This window comes from Pelodiscus sinensis, chromosome 18, assembly GCF_049634645.1.
Source record: "Pelodiscus sinensis isolate JC-2024 chromosome 18, ASM4963464v1, whole genome shotgun sequence".
Taxonomy (NCBI): domain Eukaryota; kingdom Metazoa; phylum Chordata; order Testudines; family Trionychidae; genus Pelodiscus; species Pelodiscus sinensis.
In genome coordinates, this window is record NC_134728.1 from 21,587,950 (window position 1) to 21,603,976 (window position 16,027).

The window sequence follows — 16,027 nt, forward strand, 5'->3', positions numbered from 1 at the left end:
GAGGTACAAAAGCCTTTAGATTGCCTTGTATGTACCTGCCACTGTAGGCAACAGTCAATATCTCAATCCATTATCCCCTGATACCGGGCCAAAACCAAACAAAATCTCCTGCTCTGTTTAATTATCCACATAGCATTGTGGTTTGCCTTTCACTTTCTAAATACTGGATGTTGCTCAGAAGGCAAAGTCATTTGAGAAAGTATTTCTGCAGTTCAACCCTCTAAAAGAATGTGGCGATTTTTATCCGTTTACAGTGAAGTGAAGTGGATTTGGCTTTGTTTCTTGCTGTCATTTTAGTTTGTCTGATTTGGGGCTCATTCAGATGAGAAAAGGTGTGATTTGTTGATTAGAACAGCGGAACTGGAATTCTTCACAGTGCTGCTGACTCAGTCACAGACTTACAAGAGGGAAAGTGGGTGAAGTAACATCTTTTGCTATTCCATCATCTCTTGGTGAGACACGAGCTTTTGAGCATATACAGAGGTCATCTTCAGGTCTGGGAAACTTAGGTTTTGTCTTCAAATATAGCACTAGAGCAGCACAACTGCTTATGTAGTGCTTTAGTGAAGACACTTCTATGTAGACAGGAGAGCTTCTCCCATTGACATAGTAAATTCACATCCCTGAGAGAAGGTAGCTGTGTCAATCAGAGAAGCTATTCTATTGACATAGCTCCATCTTCACAGCAGAGTTGGTCAGTGTGAAGTATGTCTGTCAGGAGTATGGATTTTTCACACTTGAGTTGCATATTTATTCTGTGGTGGTCAATTAACCTTTCTGTAAAATAGAGAAAACAGTGTAAATGCATCCTTAAAAAGATGTCTGAGTTCTTTGGATGACTTTTGAAGTACAGGCAGTCCCCGACTTATGCGGATCCGACTTACGTCGGATCCGCAGTTACGAACGGGGCTCCCCCGGAGGACATGGACTGTGGGACCTCGCGGTCCTGCCGCCCGTGTACTCCGGGGCTTTCTCCGCGTCTCCCTGGTCTGCAGACCAGGAAGACGCGGAACAAAGCCGCGGGGGGGCTCGGGCAGCGAGGCAGCCCAGGCGCGCCTGGGCTGCTCCGCTGCCGGCTTCCCCGAGGCTTTGCAAAGTTGCGGGGGGGCTCGGGCAGCGAGGCAGCCAAGGCGCGCCTGGGCTGCTCCGCTGCCGGCTTCCTCAAGGCTTTGCAAAGCCATGGGGGGGCTCGGGCAGCAAGGCAGCCCAGGCACGCCTGGGCTGCTCCACTGCCGGCTTCCCCGAGGCTTTGCAAAGCCGGGGTCAATTCTGTGGTGGTCCACAGCAGCGGCTGAATCAGGACGCCTGGGGCAGAGCAGATGGAGTGCTGCTGGGTTGGTCCAGTAGCGCCGAGGAGCGGCGCTACTGGAGCAACCCAGCAGCACCCCAGCTGCTCTGCCCCAGGCGTCCCCAAGTCAGCTTCTGCTGAAACTGACCAGCGCTGACTACAGGAAGCCCGATGCAGACTTGCTCTGCCCCGGGCTTCCTGGAATCAACTGCTGATCAGTTTCAGCAGCAGCTGACTTGGGGACGCCTGGGGTTCTTAAGTTGATTCTGTATGTAAGTCAGAACTGGCGGTCAGTTTCAGCAGCGGCTGAATCTGGATGCCAGTTCCGACTTACATACAGATTCAACTTAAGAACAAACCTACAGTCCCTATCTTGTACGTAACCCAGGGATTGCCTGTATTTACTAGTAGCACCTTAAAGAGTAACAAAACACATAGATCATGAGCTTTTGTGGGCACAGCTCACTTCTTCAGATGACAGAACTGGGCTGTGCCTACGAAAGCTCATGATACCATCTACATGTTTTGTTAGTATTTAAAAAGCTACCTGACTATTTGTTGTTTTTTAAGTTTATCCTGTACAGACTAACTCAGCTACCCCTCTGAAGCTTTTGTTTTCTGAATGTTACAGACTACGATTCTTTCAGCACTTCAATCTTTTTTAAATGCCATATCCAGGGAGACATGTTAGTTGAATACCTTCCCTCTGCTGTTGAAGAGGATGATTTTTTCCAACTGCATTTTGAAATTCTGCTGTAGCTCTTTAGGTCTGGTCCCTGGGGAGTTGCCCATTTATTCACAGCTTTGAAATGTTTCCATCTTTATTCCATCTAGTGCACTGTTCCCCATTATGTTATTTCCACTGAGCTTTTGGGTCAGATTCTCAGATGGTGAAGTCAGTGGAGCAATGCCAACTTATGCCTTATCCTCATGTATCTGAAGACAAAGAAACAGATAATCTTTTACCCATTTTTTTGATTGCGTCTACATTATGCACTTTAAATAGCTTCTGCATTTCATCAGGTGGAAACAGTGCTATCTGTGGAAGATAAGAGGGTTTCTCTCTCATCGAGGCAAATCCTTAGCCTGTACAAAAAAGCATATGCCCATTGATTTCACTGGAGCCATACCCACCAATTTCAGAATCTGGCCCACCCGTTTCTGTGTAAATCCTCTTGATCTGCAGAACTGTAAGGCAGATCAGAATCAGTTACTATGGCTGAGATTTGAAAAACAGCCTGAGGAATCTGGAATCCAATTTCCAATTTAAAATGTATAGGATCTTTGTATCCAAATCCCTTAGGCTCCTGGAAAATCTCAGCCTGCAGGTTTAGGAGAAAATGCTGATCTCAGAGCAGAAGATTTCAGTGGAGTGACCTTTCCACATACACATACATGTCAATTGGCAAGAGTATCATCACATTTGAGAAAGAATGAGTAGTCCTGTAGCTCTTTAGAGACTCTCTCTCTCTCTCTCTCTATATATATATATATGTATATAGTATCATAAGCTTTTGTGGGCAAAATCTACTTCCTCAGATGAGCAGAATGAAGATTCATTGTTTGATTCTGGGTCTACAGTCTGTATTTGTTCATTCTGCTCTAGTCCATTATGAGTTTCTTTATTTATATAGCAAAGCCACTAAATATTGAGATCCATGGGGGCTGAGTATGAAAGAGGACGGGTATGTCATTGTCAAGATCCACACTCCAGGTTCGACAGCAGAATTTTGTGATAGACCTCATCAACGTGGCTAGAGCATTGGAGCATTTCAGTATAGCAACCTTAGATTTGTATAGTCATTAGATAATATGTAAATTATTTAGTGAAAGTTGTGTGCTGATAACTTTTAACATTTAAAAACTGCTGTACCAGGAAAGCATCAATGGAGTTATTGTAACATCCTGATGAATTTGTGCTTTTCTTTATAATATTAATATTGTGCATTTTTCTTTTCTATTTTCTGTTACGTAATTTGTTTCAATGCCTCTGAAGTTTACAGGAGCCTAGACAGTCTGAATAGCTATTCAGACACCTATCTAGCTTTCTTTAATGTCTCTTACATTCTGTATTTCTTCTGCCAGACAGGCTGCTGCTCCATTTCTTTTAAGCCTTTGGTTTGAAATTTCAGCACTTTGTGAACCTCTTCATTTGTCTTCCACCTCAGTCTCATGCTGCTGAGCACTTAATTAGCTGGAGATAGGTTAAATGAGTATAACAGATATGAAGAGTGATAGAAATGTAGCCATGTTAGTCTGGGGTAGCTGAAGCAAAATGCAGGACAATGTAGCACTTTAAAGACTAACAAGATGGTTTATTAGATGATGAGCTTTCGTGGGCCAGACCCACTTCCTCAGATCAGATAGTGATCTGAGGAAGTGGGTCTGGCCCACGAAAGCTCATCATCTAATAAACCATCTTGTTAGTCTTTAAAGTGCTACATTGTCCTGCATTTTGCTTCAGATATGAAGAGGGCAGCTAAATTGAGTGATTAAGGATAGGATGAGGTAATGTGGCAATTGGCATTATTTGAGACATGTTTTGCTCTGTTTCACTGACCCTGACTGTATTGTCAACCATTATAGGTACTTTAAATGCACTTTCAATTATTAGCTTGGTCCGGTGTATTTCTTATAAAAGTGATTTGTAAATGTAAATAGGCTGTACTATCAGAGAGCTCTGAAATGCAGGGAAGGCTGTATGCAGAATTTAATAAAGCATTTCACTATGGATGGTCCATGTTAAATGCACCTAGATGAAGACAAAAACTGAAGAGTGTGGTAAAATGTGGTCTCTGCAGTGTTTATATTATATCTACTTATTCTCACTCCCCTTTCTTTCCTTCAGCTTTCTTTGGGAAGTACCTTAATGAATATAACGGTTCCTATGTGCCTCCAGGCTGGAAAGAATGGGTTGGATTACTTAAAAACTCTCGCTTTTACAACTACACACTCTGTAGAAATGGCGTGAAGGAGAAGCATGGATTTGACTACTCTAGGGTAAGTTCTGTTGGTTTAGTTTGATTTTTCCCCCCTTTGGACATGAATGTAAGCTGAATACAAACACGTTAGAGATTCAGCCTGTACAACTTCCTAATGTTATTGTGAGGATACTCTACCTTGCTACAGCTCACTAAAATCTCACTAGTACTGGCCCCTCCACTACCCTTTCTCTTCTCATGCTGCATAATGCCCACTAAGAAGGCGAATGTTTATTTGAGCAAGATGCATGCATTTGTCAAAGCAGCCAGCTTGTGTGATTTCCTAAAGTGGGTTGTAGAATCTGATTTATGGCTGTAAATAATTTATTGGTAAACTGCTTTAGTTGGAAAAACTGGAACCTGAGGAAAATAGTCCAAGAGTAAAAGGGGTGTTGTCTGAAGGAGGGTGAAAAAGCAAATAGCTTCAAAGTACCATCATGTAGTTCAGGATTTATAAATAAAATATTATAATTATAGATAGCTATAACTATACTTAATTCTCACTGTAACATCATAATCATTCGTAAGACAAATTTCATAGAATCATAGGACTGGAAGGGACCTCGAGAGGTCATCGAGTCCAGCCCCCCTCCCTCAAGGCAGGACCAAGCTCCGTTTACACCATCCCTGACATGTCTATCTAACCTGTTCTTAAATATCTCCAGAGAGGGAGATTCCACCACCTCCCTTGGCAATTTATTCCAATATTTGACCACCCTGACAGTTAGGAATTTTTTCCTAATGTCCAATCTAAACCTCCCCTGCTACACTTTAAGCCCATTACTCCTTGTCCTGTCCTCAGAAACCAAGAGGAACAAATTTTTTCCTTCCTCCTCGTGACACCCTTTTAGATATTTGAAAACCGCTATCATGTCCCCCCTTAATCTTCTTTTTTCCAAACTAAACAAGCCCAGTTCATGAAGCCTGGCTTCATAGGTCATGTTCTCTAGACCTTTAATCATTCTTGTCGCTCTTCTCTGTACCCTTTCCAATTTCTCCACATCTTTCTTGAAGAAATTTAATCTAATTTGCATTAGAGGGATTCAGTTCTAATTCCCTTCCCCTTTTAAAATACACATACTTGCCTATATGCTTTTATTTTCTGGATGGTCTGTACACAGAACATTTTTCTTAAAGAAACTGAAAGGTAGATGTTTGTTTGTTTGTTTTAGTTTAATGGGTTTTGTGTCGGGAGTTGAACCTTAATAGGTTTCTTGGGTTTCTATGTTATAAGGTGATAAAGGGAAAGGACAACTGCTTAACAAAATTATGTTCTCTTTCTCCTTTAATCTGTAAAAGACTGGCATGCTTATCTTAACAGCCAAATTATTGGAAATGTGGTGTTAGAACATTTTTCAGTGGAATAACATGACAACAGTAATTTTACTGGTCATTGTTCCCTGTTGCACCAAAGGGAGCTAAGGAGGGAATTCACACTCTTCAAAACCCTCACTTCTGTTTGGTAGCGAAGTTACTTTTAAAATACTCATATTTTCATTTTTTACAGCTCTTTATATGTAAGCTGTATGCATATCTAACAGAATTCCTTTTTCACAAATTCCTGGGTAAAAATAAATGTTCCATAGTTGCATATAGATTACAACTGTAATTCATCACCAGTAGTGTAAAAAGCAACATGTATTAATGGTAACATTTGAAATTCAGTGATGGATCTATCAATAGTTGAAACATGCTATGGTATGTTTCCTTCCTGCCTTTTATGTTTTTTTTTTAATAACTAAATTGTCCACTAAGGGATAAGTTGAAGTAAAGTGACTTCAGAGAGATTGTTTTAATGGCCCTTCCACATCATTAAACTAATACAATTTTTGTTACCAACGTCTCTGCCCCACTGGCACACAAGTAAGTAAAACCCATTGATGCTTATATGAGCTATTGACCTCTTAGTTGTACGAACAAAGGGTGCGTCTAGATGTCTACACTGGCCTCTTGAATTTGTGCAAGAGCACTGACGTTCTAATGTAAGAATTAAGTGCTTCTTGCGCAAATACTTTGACGATCCCGCTCAGGAATAAGCCCTCTTGCACAAGAATACTTGCGCAAGAGGGCCAGTGTAGACAGGCACCTTAATTTTTTGTGCAAGAAAGCCCAATGGCTAAAATGGCCATCGGAGCTTTCTTGCGCAAAAGCGTGTCTATACTGGGCACGGATGCTTTTGTGCAAAAGCACTTTTTGTGCAAAAGCATCCGTGCCAATCTAGACACTCTTTTGCGGAAATACTTTTAACAGAAAAACTTTTCCATTAAAAGTATTTCCGCAAAATCATGCCAGTCTAGACGCAGCCAAAATGTTTGTGATCAGAATTTAATACAAAGTTCATGTTAAAGGGTAACTGTGAGGTTAAGAATTATATTTTTAAAACCTAGATATCCTTATTAAAATACTATAAAGAAAATTAAAGAAAAAATCCCATTTTAATATTTGCTTACATTTTAACAACTCTTAATTTTAGACAAGGCCACATTTTTCAGAAGTAAGTAATAGCCATGCTCCCTCTGAAAATCAGGCCTCCTGAAAAAAGTTTGGCTCCTTAAACATTGAGGCAAACAAAATCATTAGTCATTTTTTTAAATCTAAATATTAGCCAGAAAATATAACTAGTCAGTTACACTTTTTTTCTGTCAGTTTCTTATCGGTTTACCTTTGTATGCATTGGCACTATTTTCTGTGTTTAACTTTTTCTAAAAACAGTACATATAATTTTTAAAATCTCTCTTAACTGGAAGCTTAAACAAAAATTAATTCATGGCAGAATACCTATTTGGTCTGAGGCTTTACAAATGCTTATTTTTACAAAATTTTAATTTGAGGGCAATTTTGAGCTGTCAAGTTCCCTTGCCCTTTGAAATGGAATGGAAATCCATATTCTCTTACAGGCAAGACCCAAGAATACAATGCAGACAGAAAGATCTTTTGTCTTTCAGCAGGCTTAAAAAATCCATGTATGTTTTAGTTAAGTGTTCTCTCAGAATGTTGACCCTTCGTTCCTTATTAGCTATTGAGAAGAGTTTTTCAGATGTAGAGTCAGGTCATCATCTGGCAGGCCTCCATTGTTTTTGGTGGCATTATACTTATCGGCACAAGATTTCCTAATTGAAATGAGTTGGTGTGTCTGCTTTGTCCACTGTAGACAGTTACTCATATCACAAATATACCACATAATTCAGAACAGATGGCAGACTTGGATAGGTAAACCTAAGACTGGAATAGGAGGAGTGCTTCAAGTCAAGACTGATACACAAACATGTAAATTGGAGACTGCTCAGGCTGGTGCTGGGAAAGGCAAAAGCAACTGTGCTAAGTTTGAACACGGAAATCAAGTGTGAGGGGCCCCATTTGAGTAATGAAAACTGACTTTCTCTTGCACCTGTGTGTCGGGGTGAAGAAGCTTGAGAGAAAGCACTGACTGGACTGGACTTGATTTGTTATATTAATAGAGTACTTAAATCTCCAGGACTGTTATTCTGGTGTTTTTGCATTACCTTTACCCCTAGAAAAGGGAGGTGCACAGGGAAGAAAAGGCTGATGAAAGAAAGCTGTGCTTGAAGGGAGAACCAAGGAGGCATTCCATCCTCTGTAATGTGAACCATACTCAGTACTTGGTAACTCGACAAAAGCAAGATACTGCATGTGGTTTTACTTTGGGTTTTGGAGGTGAAAAGCCAGTCTTTTTTGTGCTTGTGCTGTTCTACAATAAATAATACCATGCTGGTATCTGAAACTTATGTTGGTATGTAAGGGTAAGTCTAGACTACAGGCTTTTGTCGACAGATACTGTTGACAAAGCTTCTGTCGACAAAGAGCGTCTAGACTACATCCAGTTCTGTCGACAAAGCAAGCCACTTTGTCGACATGGCAGTGTAGACGCAAAGGACAGTGTAGACGCAATAACGCCTTCTGTCAACAGAACTCTATCAACAAAAGGTGTTATTCCTCGTAGAATGAGGTTTACAGCCGTCGACAAAACTGCTGAGTTCTGTCGACATTATGTCGACAGAACTTAGCAGCAGTGTAGACCCAGGTATAGTTTTATCGACAAAAGTCCACTTTTGTCGACAAAACCCTGTAGTCTAAACATACCCTAAGAGTTTTCTTGATATGCAGGGATTGTCATAAGACATTGTCTTCAAGCCTCATCGATCCAGTATCACGCCATATATTTGATACTTTACATGCAAGGATGATCAGTTTGTCTTTTCCAAGAGGACTCTGTTGAGTATTGGGATTTGTTTTTCAATGGATACATCAATTTACCTACCTTTACATTTTTGCACTGCACTCATCATTAACGGTATCTCAGTACCTCTCTTGTATCTGCCATGCTGAGTCAGATTATTAGTCCAACTAGTCCTGTGTCTAGGTGCTAGTATTGGTAATTGCCTGAAGTTTCAGAGAAAGGCATTCCTACTGTCCCCCTCCCATCCCACACACACACACACACATACAGATCAGTTAAGACTTTTCAGAGCACTCATTCAGGTTGTGTCCAGACTCCATGCCTCCGTCGACGGAGGCATGTAGATTAGCCAGATCGGAAGAGGGAAATGAAGCCGCGATTAAAATAATCGCGGCTTCATTTAAATTTAAATGGCTGCCCCGATCTGCCGATCAGCTGTTTGTCGGCAGATCGGGAGAGTCTGGACGCGATGCCCCGACAAAGAAGCCTTTCTTCATCGACACAGGTAAACCTGGTTTCACGAGGCTTACCTGTGTCGATGAAGAAAGGCTTCTTTGTCGGGGCATCGCGTCCAGACTCTCCCGATCTGCCGACAAACAGCTGATCGGCAGATCGGGGCAGCCATTTAAATTTAAATGAAGCCGCGATTATTTTAATCGCGGCTTCATTTCCCTCTTCCGATCTGGCTAATCTACATGCCTCCGTCGACGGAGGCATGGAGTCTGGACACAGCCTCAGTGACAATGTTCTCTAAATCCTCTAGCATGTTTTGAAACACTCAACACCAGAACAACACAGTTCTGAAATTATCCATTACCTTTCAAAATCCAGCCATGGTATTTGACTGACCATCTGAATTAGTGAGTTCCACAATTTGGTTGGATACATGTGTGAAGAAGCTTTCTTTTGTGTTCTAAATTAAGCTGAGCTTAATTTCTTGGGTGGGCCTGGTTTTGGCTTGTTTGTTTGTTTGTTTCGTATGACAGAGGGAGGGAATGATCTGTACTTTCATTTTCTGTACATCATTTCAACAACCTAAACTTAGTCTCTCTCTACTGTTCCTTTCCAGGCTAAATAACCTGGTGTTCCCCAGTCCCTCATGATACCCAAGACTATTTAGGACTCTAAACAGCTGTTGAAATATTTTATTCAGCTCTTTCCTCTTCTTCCAGGATTATCTGACTGACCTGATCACCAATGACAGTATCAGCTTCTTCAGAATCTCAAAGAAGATGTATCCCCATAGGCCAGTATTGATGGTTCTCAGCCACGCTGCTCCTCATGGTCCTGAAGATTCAGCTCCTCAGTATTCACATCTCTTTCCCAACGCTTCACAACACATGTAAGGAAAAATCTCTGTATTTCCAGGCACAAGAGAAGTAGAGCTGGATACACCTGCTGGAAAACATTTTCAGGTCTTTAGACATACATTTATCTTTGTAAGAGCTAAAGCGTTTAGAATTTTTTATGAATCTGCAGAATACTATAAGGACCTTCAGGGTAGAGACTATATCAGTGGGTCTGAACCACTGATACAGTGGCTCCCTGCAGCCAATGGAAACATGCACATTGCTCAGGCCATAAAAGGGCTATGTCTTGACAGTCTGTGACAGCGAGCGTTCAGTCTCAACCCAAGTTTGCAAAAATAGCTATACAGACTGTGCTTTCGAGTTGCAGCGGGGGCTGGAGCTCAGGTTCTGATACCTAGGGAAGGAGGTGGGCTTCAGAGCACTATCAGCAGCCGCAGGAGCCCACCTCAGTTGACCAAGTCTGAGAAGTTTGCCACTGTGGCTGTGTAGATGTACCCCAAGGGGGCGTAAATTTGGCTTCGGTGAGACGACCTGGGAGGTAAGGTGCTATTCTGTGTTATTAAGGTGAATCAGAACGTGTCCCTTAAATTGTAAGCTCTTCAGGGGATGGACTGTACCTTTCTGTGTACATGTGCAGTGCGTAGCATTTTGTGTGGGTTAACATAGTACAATTAATATGTAATGTTTGCTATTATCCCCCTTTGACTTTGATACTGTCAGCATCTCAGTTTCCCCATGTGACTTGCCAAAAGTGACACAGGAAGCTTTCGGCAAAGCTGACAAATATTTGAGGTCTTTTGATTTCTAGCCCTGTGCTGTCACTAAAATAAAGCTTTCTCCATGTGTGGTCAGGTAGTGCAATGATTTCAGATTAAAACTAGTTGGGCAGACTTTTGCTTTCAAGGTCGCAGTAATTAATTTAAGCTTTGTGGAGGAAGCAAGGATCAACTCTACAAGGTGATCACCATACAACAGTTGAGGCCACTTACCTGGGGCCTTGGAACAGACTGTGAAAGATGAGGGAGGGTGTTTTAATTTCTGGTTATTAGAGAGCTAAGAACTGTATGTACCATTCTGCAGCACTGAGCCACTAAAAAGAATCTGTGTCTCGGATCTGAAGTGACATGGTATTTCATGTTTAATTTGTTTTCCATTCCATGCTAAATTCTTTTCCTTTTAAATGAAAATTACAGAAGGGCAAAATGAGTAGTGTCTGCTATTGCTCATACAGAGTTAACCTCAATCTTTTTAGGAATGCTTATGGAAGACACTTTCATCTCCAAGATGTAATAATTTTCTAAACAGTGTAATTTAATTATGATGGTGCAAAAGAGAGAGGGGTGGAGGGATCTGGAGAAGGAAGGGGATGAAATCTGTGAAACACATCTAAGTATCAGAGGGGTAGCCGTGTTAGTTTGAATCTGCAAGAACAACGAGAAGTCCTGTGGCACCTTATAGACTTAGATTTATTGGAGCATAAGCTTTCGTGGGCAAAGACCCAATTCGTCAGATTTATTGGAGCATAAGCTTTCATGGGCAAAGACCCACTTCGTCAGATACATCTGACGAAGTGGGTCTTTGTCCACGAAAGCTCATGCTTCAATAAATCTGTTAGTCTATAACCGTGGTCCCCGGGCGCGCGGCGCTTGGCGGGGGGGAACGCCGGCCCCGGGTGCGCGGCGCTCTGCAGGGGGGGGGGGGGCCGCCGGCTCCGGGCGCATGGCGCTTGAGGGTGGGGGCCCTGCCCCTGGGCACGCACGTGTCCCCGCCCCGTGGCACCCGGCGGGCGAACGGCCACGCCCCCTGGCGCCCGGCAACCTGAAAAGGTTGGGGACCACTGGTCTATAAGGTGCCACAAGACTTCTTGTTGTTCTTACATCTAAGTATGTTTTTTTCTCTTTCATATTGTTTTGGGTTTTTTTCCTTCCACGCCAGTCTAGTTTATTTTCGTGACTAGAAGATCTTTTTTTTAATGGAAATTCCTGCAGGATTTTATATCAGCAGTGAATTTCATTATTACTATCATTAATAATCTCTTAATTTATAGACAATGGTACTTTGCAAGTAATAGTAAAAAAAGACATTATCTCAGTAAATTAAGAAGTTTTATTTTTCTTTCAGATGTGGCTATTAAGTAGTCTGAATTATATGTATTTATGCAACGAAACAGTTCTTTTTATAGTGCAATATAAAATTTAAGCTGTTGTTAATAAAAAGGAACACAAAAGTATTGCATCCAGAAATGCATCAATAGCTCAGTAGAACTAAACAGCTTTTAATGCATTTACATTTATTAAATGTTTAGATATTTATAGAATATCTGTGCATTGTATTGAGTGAGTATGGCCTGATTTTCAAAAAAAACTTAAACATTCAATTGCTTGTCTAGTTGGAGTACACAGTCTCCACAGCTGCATATGCAAATTAGTCATCCTCCCTCTGACCTCCCAAGCTACCTGGGAATTGGGAATCCCTGGGTGGCATAGACCCATCCTAGCTGTCCCAGTACCATCCCTGGAGCATGGCCAGGGAAAGTTAGAGATATGGCTGGAGCACTGCTATGCAGCTTGGCCAGCCTTGCAGCTGTTTTAAGTTGCAGTGGGGATTGAACTCAGTCCTTATCCAGTCCCAGGGTAAGGAGCAACATAACGTGGCAGACCCATGCCCTCAGCTTCCTCCTGCAACTATACTGGCTGAAGTTAGAACAGCTATGGAGCTGGTTGTCAGTGTGCAGTCGCAGTCCTGTCTTAATCGAAAATCTGTTCCATAATTTTTCTCCCTAACAAATCACAGAACTACATTAATAGTTTCCCTTTTCATCTCCTAGACTAATAGTTAAACAGGGTGCAACTGCTGGACATTTTCATATTGGACTTTAATGTCATTTCTGTAAAGAATACATGCTTTATCCTGACTGTTTTTCAAGGTCAAATACAATCAGGATTTGTAGAGCAATCAAGGTAGCTTTTCTTTCCCCCTTTTTGAATGAATGTGAGGGGGTTATTTTTGTCCATCTTCCAGGAATGTCGTGTCTCATGTATTTGGCCATGAGAGAGACAAATCTGTTAAGTGTAAGAGGGTTACATTTGTAGTAATCAAAGAAAATCATGGGCTTCGAGGGGATTAAACAGCAGGAGATTTCAAATGGGCCAGAAAATCACAAAACAAGCTGAAAAGGAGTTCGCCATTCTGGGCATTACATAGCAACAGTTTCCATAACTGTCAGCATATTCATAGGAGAAATGTCATTATTTCAGCCACAATAATGTTCTGAAATTCAAGAGACTATTAACAATGCACAGAGAATAAACAGAGACACTTCTCCTCCCCAAAGAGAGATGCCTCACTTCCTTGTCCAAGTGCTTTTTTCAGATAGGCTCTCTCATAACATTTTCCATTGAAAACATGTTGCAATCCAATTATTATTTTCATGTTTATTTCAAATGTGAATGAAACTTAAGAGCATTTAGCACCAGTGACTTTCAAAGATAATGCTGGATACATTTCAAGGAACAAATTTTTCAATTTATGTTGCTATTATTTATCCTGAAGATTTAATTTACCCGCTGCTCCATTGTGTGCATAAGAATAGCAGTGGCTTTTGTCAAGATATACATATAATTAACTAGAAATTGAATATTGAGATGCAGAAAGTAACTTGAGCAAAGTTGGCAGTTCTTTGCTGTGTCTTATAGGAAAATTCTGACATTGTGCTAAACATTAGCACTGATCTAGTATTTTGAACTTATGGAGAAATCTGCACAAATCTTTCACTTGGGTGAAAAAATATTTGCATTTTTGAACCTAGGCATGGTATGTCCCAAGCCTGTGTACCAGTTAATGCGTAGAAACAATAAAACAGGCCCTACATCTTCAATGGTGACACACAGATAAATAAAGCAATAGGTTCTCTTGAAAATGTGAGATAAACAAGTGCCTGGTACAACGAAGACATACGTAAAGAGTATCTGTCATATTTTTATATAGCAAAGCAAGCCCATTTTGAGCTTTAGCTCCTGATTATATGGAGCAATGTGGTTATGAGCAAAAAGGCAAGCTCCAGAACTCCCAAACAAAATGAAATAAAGGACAATCAGTGATGTGCTGCATGATTGTTAACACTGATACTTTAATGGAACTACAGGGTCATTAGGAATTAAAGGAGCACTGCAGCTCAAGGCAGGTCATCAGATCTAGCTCTTGACTCTTTTGGCAGAGCCCTAAAAACTTCCTTTCCATAATGTGCACTCCGAGTATAATTATCTCAGGAGAGTTAAGGCTAGAAAGTACCTAATTCCTACCCCTACCCCTCTGCTTTTTTGGCAGGTCTTTAAAATGCAGCTTTGTATCCACTTCTGCTTGTTATGAGCTCACATGCAATTTAATACCACCAGCTACAGCACCTGTGCTCCCCTGAGTATGAGTGCTACAATATTAACACGGCCAGTCATGCTGAATTCAACACAGTTGTTAAATAATAGAGTGAAATCTTTTCAGCAAGCCAGACAGTTATTATTAAGAGCCCAATCAAGCCATAATAGCCTGTGTCAGAATGCGCAGAATAAACATGGAACAGTTATCTCAGTGGAAACTCAATTGTGCGTGTTCTTGGTTCAAATAATGCTTCCCAATTGTGATGTTAGACTTCGAAGGCTAATCTGCTGGCATTGAAATGTATCCCTCCTAGTCTGGAGGATACTGTTGAAAACAATGTATGTTTACTCTTTCAGTCGGTTTTACTTCCCACAGTTATTTCCATGCCCCCACCTTTCATATAAAACATAACTCAATATTATCTGTGGATCATATATGTAACGTTTTCCTACATGCCACAGAAAGCCATGTGCTGTTGGTCAAATAAAATTTATTAGCATGCGCTAGTTTATTATTCTTTCATACTAATGTGCTCTTCTCTGTTTCCCTGATTGCGCTGTAGCACTCCCAGTTATAACTATGCTCCCAACCCAGACAAGCACTGGATCATGAGGTATACTGGTCCCATGAAACCTATTCACATGGAGTTCACCAACATGCTACAGAGAAAGCGCCTTCAGACACTCATGTCTGTGGATGACTCTATGGAGATGGTAAGATTGTGTTCCTTTACTCAAGCCCAACAGGTACTTGTTTGTTGAGTTAAACTCCAAAATGCTTGTACATTTTTTTTAAATAGTATATTCCTACTGTGCATACAAGCTCCAACTGCCGTGCTAACCACGCTTCCATGTGCCACTATTTCCGAACTGACAGCTCTCCCAAGATCTCTAGACATTGTTGTTCCAAGTAGGAGCGCTGGAAGGAGGAAAGGGCTTGGGTGGCAGAGGCAGGCTCTGACCAGGAGACACTTGGGTAGCTCCCAGCCACCAGCCCAACTGGTTCCTCAGCCTTGGTCCCTGCCTTCCATGCCCCTGCAGTGGCTGAAGGGGCCATGTGTGACTGACTCTGACCTCTGCAAGAGGGGTACTTCATGCACTGCCTGTCCTGCACACAGGAGGCTCCCATTGGCCAGAAATTGCCAATGAAAGCTGCAAAATTTTGCTCTGGGTGGGGGCAGCGTGCAAAACCTCTCCTCTTCTCCCCCCAGGTCTGCAGCATTCAGAGAGCTGCTCTAAGTGCAGAAAAGGGGCAGGGCAGGCAGGCAGCCTGGCAGAGGCTCCCGTGGGCTAGATCTGGTAGCTTGGAAGGCCGGATCCAACTTGCAGGCTGCATTTTGCCCTCCCCTGGGCTAGAGACCTCACGTGGGAGCTGGGGAAGCCAGGATCCAGGCCCCCTCCTGCAGTGACCTTTTAAATTGTTTGTCCAAAGTGGGGCAACTTTTACAGACGACTGAGGGAGCCTCACATGCAGGTTTTTGTGACTCCTATTCTGAAGTGCCTGTCTCTCCCTGTTCATTATACAGGGAGCCTAGCTTAGGCTCAGGCTTTGTGAATCCCAGTGATTTTTCTAGTTGCCTAAAAGATAGGCCTGGTAACAGCATTGCCACAGCTAAGTTCCTTTGTGAGCCTTGCCCAGAATGGAACACTAGGTCCAGCATGTGCCATTGGCTCCATATTTTTTAATACACAGGCAAACTTTCTAGATTGTCTGCCAGTAAGATGCCAAACACCTCATTGTGCAACTTCTGTGTCAGTGGGCCTTGAAAAGGAATCTTTGCATCAGTTGGCAGCTCCTGTGGAAAAAGTGATAGAAATGTAGCCGTGTTAGTCTGGGGTAGTTGAAGCAAAATGCAGGACAATGTGGAAAAAGGATG

General features: G+C 41.9%; 1 protein-coding gene across 8 annotated transcripts in view; it reads left to right on the top strand.

Annotated features, from left to right (window-relative positions):
• Positions 1-16,027, top strand: part of SULF2 (sulfatase 2) — a 322,126-nt gene that overhangs the window by 245,250 nt on the left and 60,849 nt on the right. For all 8 annotated transcript variants that reach the window (XM_075901571.1, XM_006132193.4, XM_075901569.1 and 5 more), the window contains 3 exons: positions 4,137-4,288; positions 9,640-9,809; positions 14,714-14,864. In XM_075901571.1, the coding sequence (XP_075757686.1) occupies positions 4,137-4,288; positions 9,640-9,809; positions 14,714-14,864 (473 nt within the window). The remainder of the gene's footprint in view (positions 1-4,136; positions 4,289-9,639; positions 9,810-14,713; positions 14,865-16,027) is intronic.